Source organism: Betta splendens, chromosome 1 (assembly GCF_900634795.4).
Source record: "Betta splendens chromosome 1, fBetSpl5.4, whole genome shotgun sequence".
In the NCBI taxonomy this organism is placed as follows: domain Eukaryota; kingdom Metazoa; phylum Chordata; class Actinopteri; order Anabantiformes; family Osphronemidae; genus Betta; species Betta splendens.
In genome coordinates, this window is record NC_040881.3 from 8,687,213 (window position 1) to 8,702,607 (window position 15,395).

At 49.8% G+C, this 15,395-nt stretch overlaps 1 protein-coding gene across 5 annotated transcripts in view; it reads left to right on the plus strand.

The window, feature by feature from the left end:
- septin9b (septin 9b) overlaps nucleotides 1-15,395 on the plus strand; it is a 41,914-nt gene that overhangs the window by 14,823 nt on the left and 11,696 nt on the right. For 3 of the 5 annotated variants that reach the window (XM_029151437.3, XM_029151444.3, XM_029151430.3), the window contains exon 2: nucleotides 2,387-3,073. In XM_029151437.3, coding sequence (XP_029007270.1) covers nucleotides 2,387-3,073 — 687 coding nt within the window. Of the gene's footprint in view, nucleotides 1-2,386; nucleotides 3,074-8,109; nucleotides 8,357-10,664; nucleotides 10,818-15,395 lie in introns of those variants that run through there. The other 2 variants (XM_029151458.3, XM_029151464.3) reach the window with 2 other exon arrangements.

Below are 15,395 nucleotides of genomic sequence, written 5' to 3' on the forward strand. Positions count from 1 at the left end.
GCCAGCCTCCGCTATTAAGGCCAACGGCAGCGACGGGAAGCGTGCGTCTGACAGCGTAGCATTAAAGCTTCATCCGACCAAGCACAACAGCAGAGGTCGAAATTCCACCGCTGGTTGTGTGACCTTGTCCTGAGACGGGAGCGCTGCCCGTGTTTTCGCTGGTCCGACCGCAGTGACATCAGATGAGTGCACTGCGCATAGAGCGCTTGTATAAAACCAGCGGTTGACAGAGAGTAAGTGTCTTGACTTGCTGCCCGAGGGTTGGATTACAGCACCGATGGTGAGTCCAAGGCTGCGTGATGGAGTTCCTCTGCCTGTGAGCACATGTGCGCGCTGATTATCAGCCTCCCCTACTCTGGGTCGCTGTGATGGGAAAACTGGCTGGTATTGTGTTTGCTGTGTTCATTTGGCGTCAGCACTTTTCCCATCTGCGTCGGTTTAAATCTCGGGGCTCTGAAAACCCTGCGTCTTCCTGTAGGGATTACGCTCTGAGGCGGCGAGGTTCATTTGCTGGTGAATATAAATAAATAAATAAATAAATAAATAAATAAATAAATAAATAAATAAATAAATAAATAAATAAATAAATAAATAAATAAATAAATAAAATTTATATATAAAAACAATAAGTGCGACTCCACCAGGTTCCTGGATCTGTTGCATGTTCATTTAGCGTTTTCCTGGTGATGCTAACGCAACCGTTTTTGTTGTTGATGTTTATATTGAAGACGACTTTGAAAGCTAGAAAGTGATGATACCGCCGATGCTGCAGTAACACCTGGGCCAGTAACACCACAGCTGCCTCCATCACTGTTGTTGTTCCCACGTGAGACACAGGGATAGATATCGCACTCTGGGCAGTGATAGGTGTGTGTGTGTGTGTGTGTGGGTGGGGGGGTGGGGGGCCTCTGAGGTAGACTGGACCGCTTGTTTCCAGCTCATAGTCTGGGAATGCTGTTTCGCTGGGAAAAGATCCTCCTTCATCTGTCAGTGGCACTTTCAGGCACAATCACTGCTTCTGTTGCTCCTTTGTGTTTGATATTCAGAGGAGCCCCCTGTATTATTGTATCATATACAACAGACTCGTGTTTGCTGTCGCTGAGCAAGCGAGAACACACAGACCACACTGGCCAAAACAGAAACACTCCAGTGTGATATGTTGAAGCCGGAAATCCCACCAATACCTTTTTGCACTCTCTATAATATCAATGCACACAAATATTTTAATCACGTACCCTTGAGTGCACAAACAGCATCGTGTCCTCTCCATAGGTCACTACTCTTTCATTCTCACAGCTCTTTCCTGAACTTTACATGGATCTCTGCTGTAAAGTCTTCAGCTCCTCACCAGATCTGCAAACGGGGTAAGAAGGACACGGCTCGGTGACAGTGTGGGATGAGACGCAGAGGGTGAACGTTCAGATGTTTTATAGCGGCGACTGAACCGTGTTGCCGTGAGACCTTGACATGCTACAGGACATTTTACTGTTCCCATATTATAGTGACTCATCAAAACTGTCCTTTTAGGCTTGACAATGCTTTTCCTCACAGACGTGGGAGTTGTGGAGAGTTATCACACAGCCTCCACAACGCTAGCAGACCCATGTGTACGTTTTGTAAGTGGCGGCTGTGTCCCCCCCCCCCCCCCCCCCCCCCCCCAATCACCCCCCATGGCTGTAGCTGAGCAAAAAAAAACACACGTCCATCCTCTCGCGGCGCACGCTCGCTTGTTTATCCAGGCGCTTTGAGGGGAGCGCTGGATGAGCTCGGCGCTGACGGCTGGATGCTCCGAGGGGCCCGTGAGCGGCCCGGTCATCGCAAGAGCAGCTCCTGGGCCTCCACTTGACGCAGCAGCTCCATAATAGGAGTCCACTTTGAGTGGATTCCGAGCCAGCGCTGTTCCCACGGGGCGATTTCGTCCCTCGGGATCTTCGTCTTGGACGGGGGGTGGAGGGGGGGCGGCGAGGGGCGAGGACGTGTCTCTGCTCGTAACTGGGGCGACGTCTGAGGGGCGAGTGCGTGCGATGGGAACGTCCACGACACGTGCAGGCGGCGTACGCATCGCCTGGTGACGCGGGGCGCGGCGGAAGTCAAGTCTAATTAACTGCCAGTAAATGCTGCTTGTTTGGATTTGCCACCGAAACGACTTCTGCCCCGAAACCACAAGCACGTCGACAGTCAACTTGGTTGACTGCTCGATTAATTGACTCTTTTGATGAACATTTTATGATACTGTTCCCTATAAAACGCAATCCTGACTTAGAAATGGTTCGGATGAGCTTGTTTTGGTCCAAACCATAAAACAGCGAGTCAGCTTTTTCTGTACAGATGGGTGTTAATATGTACGTCTGAGCTGAAGTCATGTGATGTCTGTGTCCCTCCGCAGCTCTGAAGAGGTCCTTCGAGGTGGAGGATGTCGACACCTCGTCCCACTCCCCCTCCGGCTCCCGTCGGACCACCAGCTCCCCCCACCGCAACGCCATGTCCCCCACCAGCATCTACTACCGCGACCTGGGCACCGCCTCCAGCGCCACCAACAACAACAACCTCAACTACGCCCAGCCGCGCTCCATCATGGGCGGCGGCGGCTCCAAGACCCCGGAGCCCGTGTCGCGCCGCTCCGAGCTCTCCATCGACATCTCCTCGTCCAGCCGCCAGGTGGACAACATCACCAGCCCGGCGTCGGCGCGCTTCGCCGCCAACAGCGCCCTGAAGCGCCCGGAGATCCTGGGCCACTCCAAGACCCCCGAGCTGGGCCACAAGAGGGAGGTCACCTTCGCCAAGACCCCCGGCGACTCCCCGGTGATCCGGCGCAACGACGGCGCCGGCAACAACAACAACAACGGCCTCGGCCGCGCCCCCGAGCAGAACCACGCGCGCAGGTTCGAGCCCCCGAGTCCCGGGGACGCGCGCAAACCGGAGATCAGCATCACCAAGGCTCCGGCGGAGAACAACGGCCACCACCCGGCGGTGCACCACCCGCACCACCCCAACCCCCACCACACCGCCATCGTCACCACCATCCGCTGCTCCTCGCCCAGCCACGCCGGGCGCAAGTCGCCCAATCCTGAACGTAAGTGTCGCACCCACACCCACGGCACCGAAGTGGGCCAGCGGCTCCTCCCGCTGCGCGCGGCCGCGGCGGGGGAGGAGCCGGGAGGCGCCGCCACCCGGTTGTTAGCGCGTCTCGCCATGGAGGGCGACGCGGAAATCGCGTGCGCGATTAGAGGCTACGACGCGGCACCGGCGAGCGTGCGTGTGTGCGTCGCGTTCCGATTATTTTGTGGCGTCAAGAAGAAGAAAGGAACGAGGAGCAGAGTAAATAGGATTCACTGTGGTCGGGCTGGTTTTGGGCGCTGTTGGAGCTGCTCACTGAGACACTCGTGGTTAAACCCGCTCTAATTCCTTAGTACAAAGTTTTCCTTCTGTTCTCCTGTCGACTCAGGCAGAAATAAAGCGAAAAACTTGATGATTTAGGCCGATAATGACTATTTTATGTATTGATCACAGTCCGCTTGAACGGCCTGTTCACATTTTTCTGACCCAGGTATCAGATCTCATGGTTCAGAGCAGCCTGTGTAATTAATCCAGCGTCAGCAGAGCGTCTGTCTGTGTTTGTGGTGATCCTCGCCGGCTCCTAATGCTCGACTGGAGCCGGGGCCGTGTGATGACAGCCCGGCCTTGGAGCGAACGCTATTCTGTGCCACTGAAATAGTAATCAGAGCCGTAAAACGTCAGGGCTCCACGCGCTTCTACTGTGGAGTTCATGCCTTCGTGTGAAAAGCGGAGTGTAGTTACAGAATGTTTATTTATGGCAGGAAATGTCCTAAAGATTTATTCATACACGCACGCACGCACACACACACACACACACACACACACACACACACACACACACACACACACACACACACACACACACACACACATACACACACACACACAAACACACACACACTAATGCTCACTTAAAATGTAAAATGAAACCAAATCATCACTTTAGTGCTGAATTATTTCCTTGAGGATTTCCTTGTGTGCGGACCTACCTTCCGCCTCGCTTCATTGAACCTACCTACCAGCTACGTATGCATCCCACCCCCTAGTCTAATATAACGCAGGCACGTCCTTGTGTGTCGTGACGTTTCCACAGCATCTGATTGTAAACTCTCCGTCTCCTGTGGGATCCTTTTGCTAGTCGTGGCCCCTTGTCTCCACAGGGAGAGGTCCAACACAGGCTAAATGATGGGTGACTGCTGCAGGGGTTGAATCAAGCCCACACACATCTGCCCCCAAACACACCGCAGCTCCAGTCCAATTTAAAACTAATGGATCGTTTCCGAGGCAAAGATACACTCGATCAAAGATCTTCTGTGTTTCTTGCCCACAAAGTTGAGACTTTTGTCTTTTGTGGAGAGGAAACGGCAGCACACGTCATTTGTGCTCACACGTACGTGAATGCAGGCAGAGTATCCTGTGGTTCCCTCTGCGTCCTGTCAGGGCGATTGTGTCCTCGGGAGCAGGGCCTCGCTGCGGCGCACTTCCTCCCTCAGAGGTCATGTGATCGGAGCCGGTCCGTTTCCAAGCACATATCCTTTAGCACTTTGATCTGAGCCGTAGCACAGAGTAAAGCGCTCTCTGATGTCACATGGGAGCCTGCGTGTAGCTTAGGCCGACCCATGAGGTCACACAGGTCACATCATAACCTCCCCCAAATCTATGCTTCAGTATTAACACAATATATAAAGAAGTATGTTGTATTCTATTCACTAAAATTGACATAAAGGGCTTCAGAGTGAATATAAAATCAAACAATGAGACTTTAAATTCCCATTTGCTATAATGTAAAGGCATAAACAAAGACTTTTAATGTTTCACTCAATTTCAGTCTCATCCATCTTTAAGTGCTGGAAGCAAACACAATCAGGACACGGAGTGAATGTTAAGTGACGCTAAGTAGCAGCAGTGAGAAGGAGCCGAGCAGCAGGTCGGCTCCAGGCTACGGACCGTGATGGACATCTGCCTGCTGCAGACAGACGTGCCTGTTAAATGGACAGGCGTCTGCTGTTCGTCAGCCCATCACGCTCTGCGGGGCTGCGTCCTCGCGCAGCGTCGACCGCCCGCTCAGAAGCAACACACGCGAATGTGTTGAAACGTGTCCTTCATGACAGGGTTCCACTGGAGTGTGCGCGCTTGTACAGTAACTGGACTCCGGGGAGGTCCTCAGATTGATGGTCGGACCATAAACAGTGGAGTTATCGCCGGGAAGATGCCGGTTGTGAGGTTATCACTGGGGTCAAATCCAATACCCTTATGTAATAACGTCTTTATTGCTGTGCTTTGATAAGAATGAAAAACACAGTGGAACAGCTGAGTCTGATTTCTGCTCGACTCGCTGCCAAAAGCTGTGGGAGCCGCCGCTACACGACTCGGGGACACCGATGGTTGTGTGTCGCCCTCGCGGAGGTGTCGTCGTTACGCTGGGAGCGAAGCTATTCGTCTTCTAATTGGAACGGACTGTGGAGGTGGAGGGGAAGGGCTGGTTGAGGGCACGAGGTCGGGAGGGAAAAGGCATCACACACAAACAAGCTCATCTCAGATTTTTGTCTTACGTTGTTGTCTTTTTATTCAACATGTTACAAACACACACATACGCACAACCTCAGGCGAAGTCATCTGCGAGGTCAGTCCTCTCCCAGTGTAAGGACTCTAAACTGATCCCACGCTATTACTCAGCGTGACCCGTGGGCTAATTATGTTGCTGTACCGTGAGGCTGAGCTGTGACGTGAAGTTTTAAACCCTCTCAGGACGTTTTTTTATCACCAATATATTTAGCTTTGTCACTCGGTTTGTGTACTTAAACAGTCACCATAGAGACTTGCAATACATTTACACTTACTGTCTTTCATCCATATATTTAGCTTTTCTTTTTCATCCTCCCCTTTATTATTGTGACAGTAAACTTTTAGCACAGCCTCCCTGACTCCTCCAGTCGTCACTCTTTAATCCTATGACTCACTGTGAGCAGCAGCTCCTTTCTCCTTTAAACTAGTTATGTCTTTGCTCTGCTGCCAAACGTGTGAAGCTTTGCTCTCTTGGAGTCGCGCTGCCTCTGGGCTCTGACGTCAGTCTATTTAGTTTAAAATTCCCCCACAGTAATTAAGAGTGACAAGTGTCACTTTTCATTAAGTTGAATATTTTTGCATTAGTTTTTCTGTCCGTGTGCTTCTTCAATAGTCCACCAGGGGGCAGTGTGTGACAGGTGAAATCCAGAATGGAGCCTGACTGTCCAGTAAAATTAAGTTAATAAAGTTTTTTAAGCTATTTTAAAGTTAAAACTAAATTTTACTCAACATACAAACAAACCAATGACACAGAAAAGCTCTGCCACGCTGTGACTAACTGCTTCCTGTGCACATGGGATGAAGGTTTTTAATACTGCAACTTATCACCAGCAAAGTCATTCATTTGAAACAATGCCTGTGGGCTCTTTGAAGTGAAGGGACACTAAGAAGACTAAAAAGGATTTGATCTTTTAATGAATGCGCTACATCAGAAAAGGAAGGAGGAGCAGCGGAGAGAAATGGGAACGAAACAGCGCCTCTGCCCCAGATAAACACACACACACACACACACACACACACACACACACACACACACACACACACACACACACACACACACACACACACACACACACACACACACACACACACACACACACACACACACACACACACACGCACAGTCGTCCTCTTCCCCAGATAAGGCTTTCGGAAGTTGGAGTTTACACTGAGCATCTGGGGGAAGTCAAGGGTTAAAGACGTTTCCCACCGCTGCAGGAAGACCTTTGTCCGTTTCAGTCGTCTTGCCAAGTCCCAGACCGCCAGTAAACGCATCGTATCACTTTCTCCAGCTCGCTGTGAAGCCGACACACGGATTCACATGTTTCAGCTCCACATGCGTGTAATGGGCCCGTACATGTGTCCCACTTCCTGTCAGACTGGGAACACGGCCTCCTCCACGGGGACTTTAAGCAAACAGTTCAATTTTACAAACCACCTTTATCAGCCTCCCTCCATCGCCATTAGATAAATGAGAAATAGAAGGATATGAGCCGTCAAAGCGCGGCGAGGCGAGCCGAGATAATGTTTAGGCTCCGTTTATCTCCTCCATCTCGGGCCGAATCCTCCCTCCTGCTTATCCAGATATGAGCCTCTGCTGTGGTTCCTTTGTCCAAGAGACTGATGGGAAAATCACATGTGTTATCTCGGTCATGAAAAATAAAGAAATGGAGTCAGAGGCATGTCCTTGAAATGAAAATGTAAAAAAAGCGTGAGTCACGCTCGTTTCTGCTATCATTAATCAAACATAGCTGAGCTGGAGCTAGGCTCGGGTTCAGGTGAGGCCTCCTCCTCTCCACCTTCCTCTGCTGATGGTGTTTGTTGGTCGATGGAGGACATCGGAGGCTTTACGGCTGTCGCTCAATAGTGTCGAGTAGCTTTTTTTGACTTTAAGGTCGCGGAGTCTTAATTCGGTAACGATTGACGATCGGACCCTGAAGGCGTTGAAAAGCAGGACGGGACCGTAACTGAAAACCCGTGGTGGTGGTTTAGGGATAATGACGATATAAACACAGCTTTGTGGTTTACAGGCAATTAGTTGATCGTCTGCTGAAGAAAGCCTTTAAATTAGAGCTCAGAGGAGCTTTCACCACCAGCCTCCATGGAGAGACGCTCTCTGTCTGGCTTAGTTTCAGATTAATTATTTCTGACTGGGGGAATGAAATGCTTCCTTCACATTATATATATAAATATATATATATATACATCACCGCATGCCCAATTTAAAAATAAGATGCATTCGTTAAAACAGAAATTCCCACTCATTCCACTCATTACGTCCCTGCGCACGGAAAGCTTCTATTATACATAATTAGCGTCATAACTCGGTTGGATGTTTCTGGAAAGACACGCAGGCGGCCACAAAAAAAAACAGTTTAATCACAGAGCTCCTTCCGTCTCCTCTTCAGTTTCACAGTTGAGTCATGCTTCACCCCCGCGGCTCCCGCGAGGGGCCAGGGATTCCCCAGCAGGCCGATCCCCTGGAGCCGCCGTGTTTATTGTTCATCCGGGAAGGCAGCGACTCCGGAGCATCACGGCCGGAGAGCGTGCGTTAGTGTGTGGCCGCCGCGAAGCAGATCTGGGTCCTGTTTCGAGCAGCGGCCGCGGGGACTGAACTCAGACTTTCGGAGGTTTTTGGAACCTTTTGCTAAGTTAGAGCGAGGAGGCACAAAGGGGCCTGTCGGAGGAATGGCTTCTACTTGTGAGCTCCACAACCACAACCAGGAAAACCTTTGTGAGTATCTGTTCGTTTGTCTTTTGTGTCCGTGGGAGAAGCGACTGGTTTCCATTAGGACCAGTTGCTTCAGATGGGGAGCACAGAAACAGCCCAGGCTGCTGCCTATCTTCAGTTTATCTGAGCAGCTGAAACTTCTCCCTTCTTCAAATTGAAGCAATGCTTTTGCTTGTGTGTCGCTGTGGTTTAATAGAAGGTGGGGGAAAAGCTGGTCTCTTCCCTACTTTTATCATTTCCTGCCTCTGTCCGTCTGGACGAGCGATGGAGAGAACGCCTCTATTGGGAAAAAGCACTTGCTCATAAACAAATCAACTTTTCCCAGTTTACCTGCTCTGTGGTCATTGTACAACCAGAGCCGTGCTTTTATTTTGTCGGCAGCGACCCAGCGATATAAAATCCGCCATGTGTTACATTAGCCACGTCTGAGGAATCAACCTGGGAGATTGAAGTATTTCGCTGCCCACATGTGAAATAGCTCAGGCTGAGGAACAAGCGAAGCATCTGTACTATTAATGTGAGCTCAGTGACAGCGAGCAGAGGGGGGTTGGGCTTGAGAGGCCACCTTGGGCTGAACCGTCCTCACTCATCACATGTTGTCTCCATGTAACCACAGCAGAACACACAACAGGAAGTCTCCAACAGACTCCGCTATCGTCCCTAGATATCCAGTCCAGGCCAGATGTCCCTCTTCCCCGTCCTCCCCCCCCGAGCTCCCCACCCCCGCCGTGTCTCCTTGCCTCCTCCTTCCTGCCCTGCCTCCTTTCCTTCTGCTTCTGATCTCACCTTCTCTGAGGGAGGACGTGCCGCTATATGTCACCCCCCCACCCCCCGGAGCCGCGGAGGCGACATTCCTGCAAGCCGGTCCACATGTGCTCTGCCCCAGGGGTGGGGGTGGAGGGGCGCATTAATCAGCCCTGACCTCTGGGCTCAGCGCAGAGCTCCGCTGTGGGACTCACTGCAGGCCACTCATCATCCCAATCAGTCGTTACCTCCAGCGTTTGAAGCCAACGTGACCTCTGTGTTAAAAAAAAAAAAAAAAAGAATGAGACAAAATCACGTCTGATTGACTTCAGTGATTTTGCTACAGTATCATCATATGCTGTGATGAAGCTGTCTCACGGGCGCAGGGCATGTCTTACGCTGCTTTGTGTGAACATAATGTAAACAAGCAGCTGTAGCTGTAAATTCTCTGATGGAGACGGACTCTTTGTAGCTTCCTGCCTCTAATAAAATGCTCTTTCAGCAGACTCTCGCTTTGATCTTCAGTTCCCACAGGAACAAGTGACAGTTCCTGACATTAGACGGTCGTGGGTTTCCTTTCGTTAAAAAAAAATCCCCTTTCATGAAACGAGATATACAGTAACTGAACGTCTGCCTAGACACATGGGCCTGCGACATATTTTGGGTCTTGACCTCAAGAATTTGCAAAGCGGAGACAGTGTGCTGTTCGTCTGGAGAGCTGCTGATTAAAACCTGAGCTGATACAGTTATTCCTCTTGTGTGTTCACATTCACGACGAAACCGCAGTTGATTTAGCGATTCAGCTCTGACAGGAAGGAAGCGTTTGTGCTGAATATTGTGAAAAAACCTCTCTCAGGTTCTCAGTCCTCAGCCTGATGGAAAACGTTGAGCTGTGTGAAGGGAGAAACAAATAAATCACCTTCCTGCTCCACTCGGTCGATGGCAAACGAGTTCCCTCCCTAAACAGCATCTCTGTTGGTTGATTGCATTAGCGTCTTTGCACTGAGCAGGTTGGTTTGGACAAATGTGAGTCTTTGTTGTGGCTGAGCTCACAGACAGGAAGTACAGAGCGATTCACGCTTCCAGAGAACATTTTGGGGGTTTTGCAGCCAGTACTGACTTCAGTGCAGCTCGATTCACTCAACTGTTATGAGATGTTTGCGGAAAGCACGGTCACAGGTCACCAGCGGGCGAACGAAAGCAGCACAACGGAGCACGGGCGGCCTTCAAGGACGACCGCGTTTGGGAAAATCTGCTTCGTAGCTCATCGTCTGCTGGTGTTTGTCTGGTAAACAAGAAGCCAGAGGCAGCGTCTCTGAAGCCGATCCACTGATACACATGCAAATGTCCTGTTGTTTCTGGAGGTGGAGGTGGTGTTTAAAGACACACCTTGTCTAACGCCTCCCTGTGTGAAAGCCACACACACACACACACACACACACACACACACACACACACACACACACACACACACACACACACACACACACACACACGTTTGCTGAGTTTACATAATTTCTACATTCAGTCTTTCTGAATGAGGGGTGTGGCGGCGAAATGCCTCCCCCAGCTACAGGGGACGCGGTCACGTGACCAGGGTGCAGAGGGGGGGCATGGGGGGGCGTGGCTACGAGAGCAGGAGCAGCCCACCCTCACCAGCTGGAGCTGTGATTGAGAGAGAGGAAGAGAGGGGAGCAGAGAGAGGAGAGGAAAGGGTTGGGTGAGTTGTCGATCGCTCCGTTTGCTGTGTGCTTTTCTGTCTCGCTAGTTTTAGAGGAAGAGCAAAAAGAAATACAAGCAGGGAGACAGATCGGTGGTAGGAGGCGGGTGGTGCCAAATGTAGCTTAGCTTAGCTTAGCGTGCGTGTGTGTGTGTGTGTGTGTGTGTGTGTGTGTGTGTGTGTGTGTGTGTGTGTAATACCTACAGGTTTTGAACGTGTGAAGTGAAACATGAGCGTGTTTCTGGCAGATCTGTCGAGGAACCCTTCACGTTCTCGCTCCTTCTACCAGGAGTTGCCCATTGTTCAGCCAGCGAGGACAGTTTGGGGGGTCAGCGTTACCCCCCACCTCCCCATTCCTCACGCGCCCTCCTTCTTCCCTCTCCTTTTCGCTCTCATTGTGTCCTCAGCTCCGGAGCATGCATGGATAATCAATCGGCCATGATGGCACCGAGTGCCGACCAATCAGGGCGGCTCCAGGCTTCTGGAAGGCTCCTCCAGCAACAGTGTTGGTGGCAAAGTCTCCAGGTTGACTTTGATCCGGTGCAGTGGATTAACTAAAGTAGCAATGGGCCTAGAGTGTTCTGACAAACCCAAGTCCAACTTCAGTGGGAGTTCTGAAGTTGGACCGGTTTTCCACATCCTCCGGGAACAGGCCTGTCCTCCTGCTTTAATGCCGTTCCCATCGAGGATCCTCATTTAGGCTCCTCATTTAGGCCTCGTTTACCACGTTTCAACCCCCGCGTTTGAATGGTGGCTTTGTTGGATGCTACACCTCATGATGCTTTCTGCTGCATGGAACCTCGCACACCGAGGCGGCGGCAGGAAAGGAAATGAGTGAGCAGGTGTGTTATCTGGCTGCTGGAGCTCGGCACACAGTGCTTAATGTCAGGGGCTGATGTTTGCACTCGTTAGCTCGTGGTTTGCATGTTGCTAATCAGATTAGCTTGCTAAGAGTGACTAGTCGTAACTGTTCACTTCACTGCACAGGGTGAGCAGCATGAGGCAAATTCATAACGAGCGGTTTTCATTCATAAAGACATACTTTGTTGTAGATGCAATTTAAACATCATTCACATTTAAACATATAACAACTTTTTCCTGTTACGTCTGACTGTCCAAGCTAGCGTTTGAAGAATTTACTCTTAATGCATGGAAAAGGTGGCGTGAACATGTTTTAGGGCGACAACTTGTCAAACAAAGTTTTTGGTTTCATGTTACACCCTCATAGATTATGCATCTTACAGTATGAATCATGCTCTGCTTGAAGCTTTCTAACAAAATGCAGTGAGATAAACCTTCACATCACATCCTCTGTGCAGCTGTGCAAAGAGGATGTTCTCTGCTCTTCGTGTTGGTGACTAACAGCAGGAAGTCAGGCACGTCATGTCCTGTATGAGGTGACGGGTTGCAGACCTGCCAACACGCTTCAGCAGCACTCTGCCCCATTGCATTGTGGGATACGTTTAATTTGATTCCGCAACAAAAGTGGAAGATAATTTGGTATTTGTAGCTTCTTCAATACAATTTCTGATCTGATCTGACCCATTTCTAGCATATATCTAATGCATAATTACTGATAATTCATTTATCATTAATAAGTCATTAATGGAGATAACCAATAACCTCATTTCAAGTAGCTGTGATTTGTCCAGAACCTCTTCAAGCACAGCATGGGCCGTCATTTCCTCCTATTAAGCGCTACTCAGCATCCGTCGCTGAGACACTCGAAGCAGCCGGGCTCGTCCCGCTTCATTCTTGGTGGTTTCGCGATTTACGGCGCCGCAAGCTCAGTTTGTCCTCTGCCCTGCACCAGTTCCCTTTACTGCAGCTGTGGATGGGTCTGCGGCTGGATGCTCCTGGTTCCTCTTCCGCGTTTCTCAGAATCGCTTGGGCTCCGAGCTACGGCTGCGGTCAGTCAGCCGACATTACTGAGAGCTGCCCAGACCAATCAGGACGGCTGAAGCTCTGGGTTTTAATGGTAGTCGGCACCACAGTGTCCTCCCTGCTCTGTTGGACTTTGCTGTCTTGATATTTAAATTACAGCTATTGATATGACCCAAACCCATTGTTGGGTTTTTCCGCTTCCAGCTGCTTTTCTCTCCAGTTAAGCGTTTTACCTCCATGCTTCCTTCCAGTCGCTGGGCTGTTTCGGGACAGGTTATTATCCACGGTACCCGTGCAGGGACCTGTATGTCGACACGGAGCAACGCCGTCTGCTCTGCTCCTCGTTGGGCCGACACGAGTGACAAGACTGACAGATGAAGGGGGTCGGCGGCATTCTTTAGGTTGCTTTGAAGTACAGATGCCTGCGTGTCAACTGTACCCATCAACCAGCATCGCCGGGTTGTGGCAGATGTTTGTTGACCGGAAGAAACACATCTGCATTTTGTTTTGTTATAAATGAAACGTAATTTAGTCCCATGCATTAAGTATTTCTCATCTGTTGCCGATGTTAAATGGGGCACGCCGACCCCTCATTCATGCCAGATAGTTACGACTGTCAACTCCTGCTGCTGTTTTGTTCCTGAACTCACCACTTAGGTTTTCCAGCAGGCATAAAAGTTTATGATCCCTTCCTATTTCCAAAGAGCCAGCGACAGGCTGGTGGAAATGTAATCTCTGGTCTCTGGAAAGGAAAAAAAAACACAACACAAAATACACATAGGCTTCACCGGGACAGAGAATCAGGGGGTTTCAGCTCATGGGAACCAGATAAAAGAAACGCAGGTTTCGAATTGGGAAGCGTATTTAAGAGCTGTCAGTCTTGGTGAAAGTGAAAGAACAGACATGATACTTTGTTTTCAGGTACGACTGGGCAACTTTAACATAAGCTTCGACAGATTAAAACCAGCGGAGGAAGCATTTCTTTGACGTCTCTTCACACAGACATGGAGAGCCCCCCCCCTCCAGTTAAATATTGTTCAGTAGACTTTCATCATGAGTGAGACTCCTTATTTTTCTACGCTGATATATCTCAGGGCTTAGAAGCTAGGTCACGAGCCTGGTGCAGAGAACGTGGGGGGAGATGCTTATAACGCTTGACATCTAATTTCCTTGCAACTGTATCCATGTGACAGCTGCAGGGTTTTCCAGACAATTCATCCCAGCGATAAAGCAAACAAAGCAGCGCGAGCGTTGTGCGCGTTTTGAAGCCGTAGGACCTCGATGCCGGCGGGGTGTTGGACTGTTTGGAAAGTGGAACAGTGAGCAAATGATCGTGATTCAAAGCAGGGCTAAGAGCAGTGATGTGGCGTCTGCGAATGGATGGATGGATTTCTCTTTCTTTGGTTTCTTGGATGCTTCTCAAGTAGACAATGCACGCTTTGTCTTTAGCGCTGGCACGTTCACGTTGCTGTTATTAAATGTTGGGTTGGATGCGATTCCCCGATGGGAATTTAATGACGGGCCTGGGAGGGGAGTGTTGAGTTATGTGTGAATCCGTGGTGGGAAGGGGATTCTCAGTGTTACAGTGCATCTGATAGAGCAGCTAATGGTCTGGGTCAGTTTTCCAGGAGGGTTGGATTCCAGGTCACGTGGGAAGAGTGGGCTCGAGACAATGGTTACTGGCACCTAAACGTTTACATGGGTTTGGAAATATTAACTTGATGCACGACTTCTCTCTCTGAGGGCTGAGGTCAGACAAGAATGCTGCCTGAGAACGGTTTTGTTGTTTTGTGGTCTTTCCTCCGTTCCGTCATGCTGACATTCGGGATTAACGACAATAAATTGCATTGCAGGATTTTTCCAAGAAATCTATTGAATGCTCTAAATTAAAGACGTCACAGTCTGCTCCACTCCAGAACTGAAGGTGTGGATCGACTTTTCTTCCACAATGTGGGTCAGTTTTTAAAGATATTCCCACACTGTTCCTGGATGTGATCCTACAACCTGGAATTACTCGTGCAATCCCCTCCCTGTTCTATAAATATACATGCTTTATGATTATTTGACCCGGGTGGCCCAGATGACACCATTGTGACATCACTAGCTTCCCTTCAGAGCCACAGAGGACATTCGGAGCCGTCCTGTACAATATGTAAGGCGAGATGATGAATTGGTGGAGCGGCCCTTTAAAATGCATGCAGGTCTGATGCGGATGTAAACCCTGTGGTTTCGTCTGCTCGGAAGCCCTCTGTGACAAACAGGAAGCCAAAGGTCTATAGTAAAACGGCTAAAACGTTCAACACTTGTTCAGCCCAAACAGACGTTGTTCAGCACAAAACCACCTTCAAACATGCCCATATAAAAACCATTCACTCGGCCTGAAACGCTCCCCGATCAGTCCGTGCCCTCATTTGAAGATGAAACACTGGAGTCATCTCTTTGATGGGATCTGTCCGTTCATGCGGACAAAAAGCTGGAATTCATTTCCATTCATTAAACAAAACTGGCGAGTCCACTGATCCTAAAATGCCGCATTTTAAAAGAAAGAGACAAATCTGCGCGGCGTGTTTATTGGACGCGATCTCGGCTCGGAACATCTGCTTGCAGTTTAACGAGGCTGTTTACACTTGGACGACTCGCGCTGATGAGGAACAAGAAGTCAGGCTAAATATTTGGAGGCAGCTCCTCATTAAA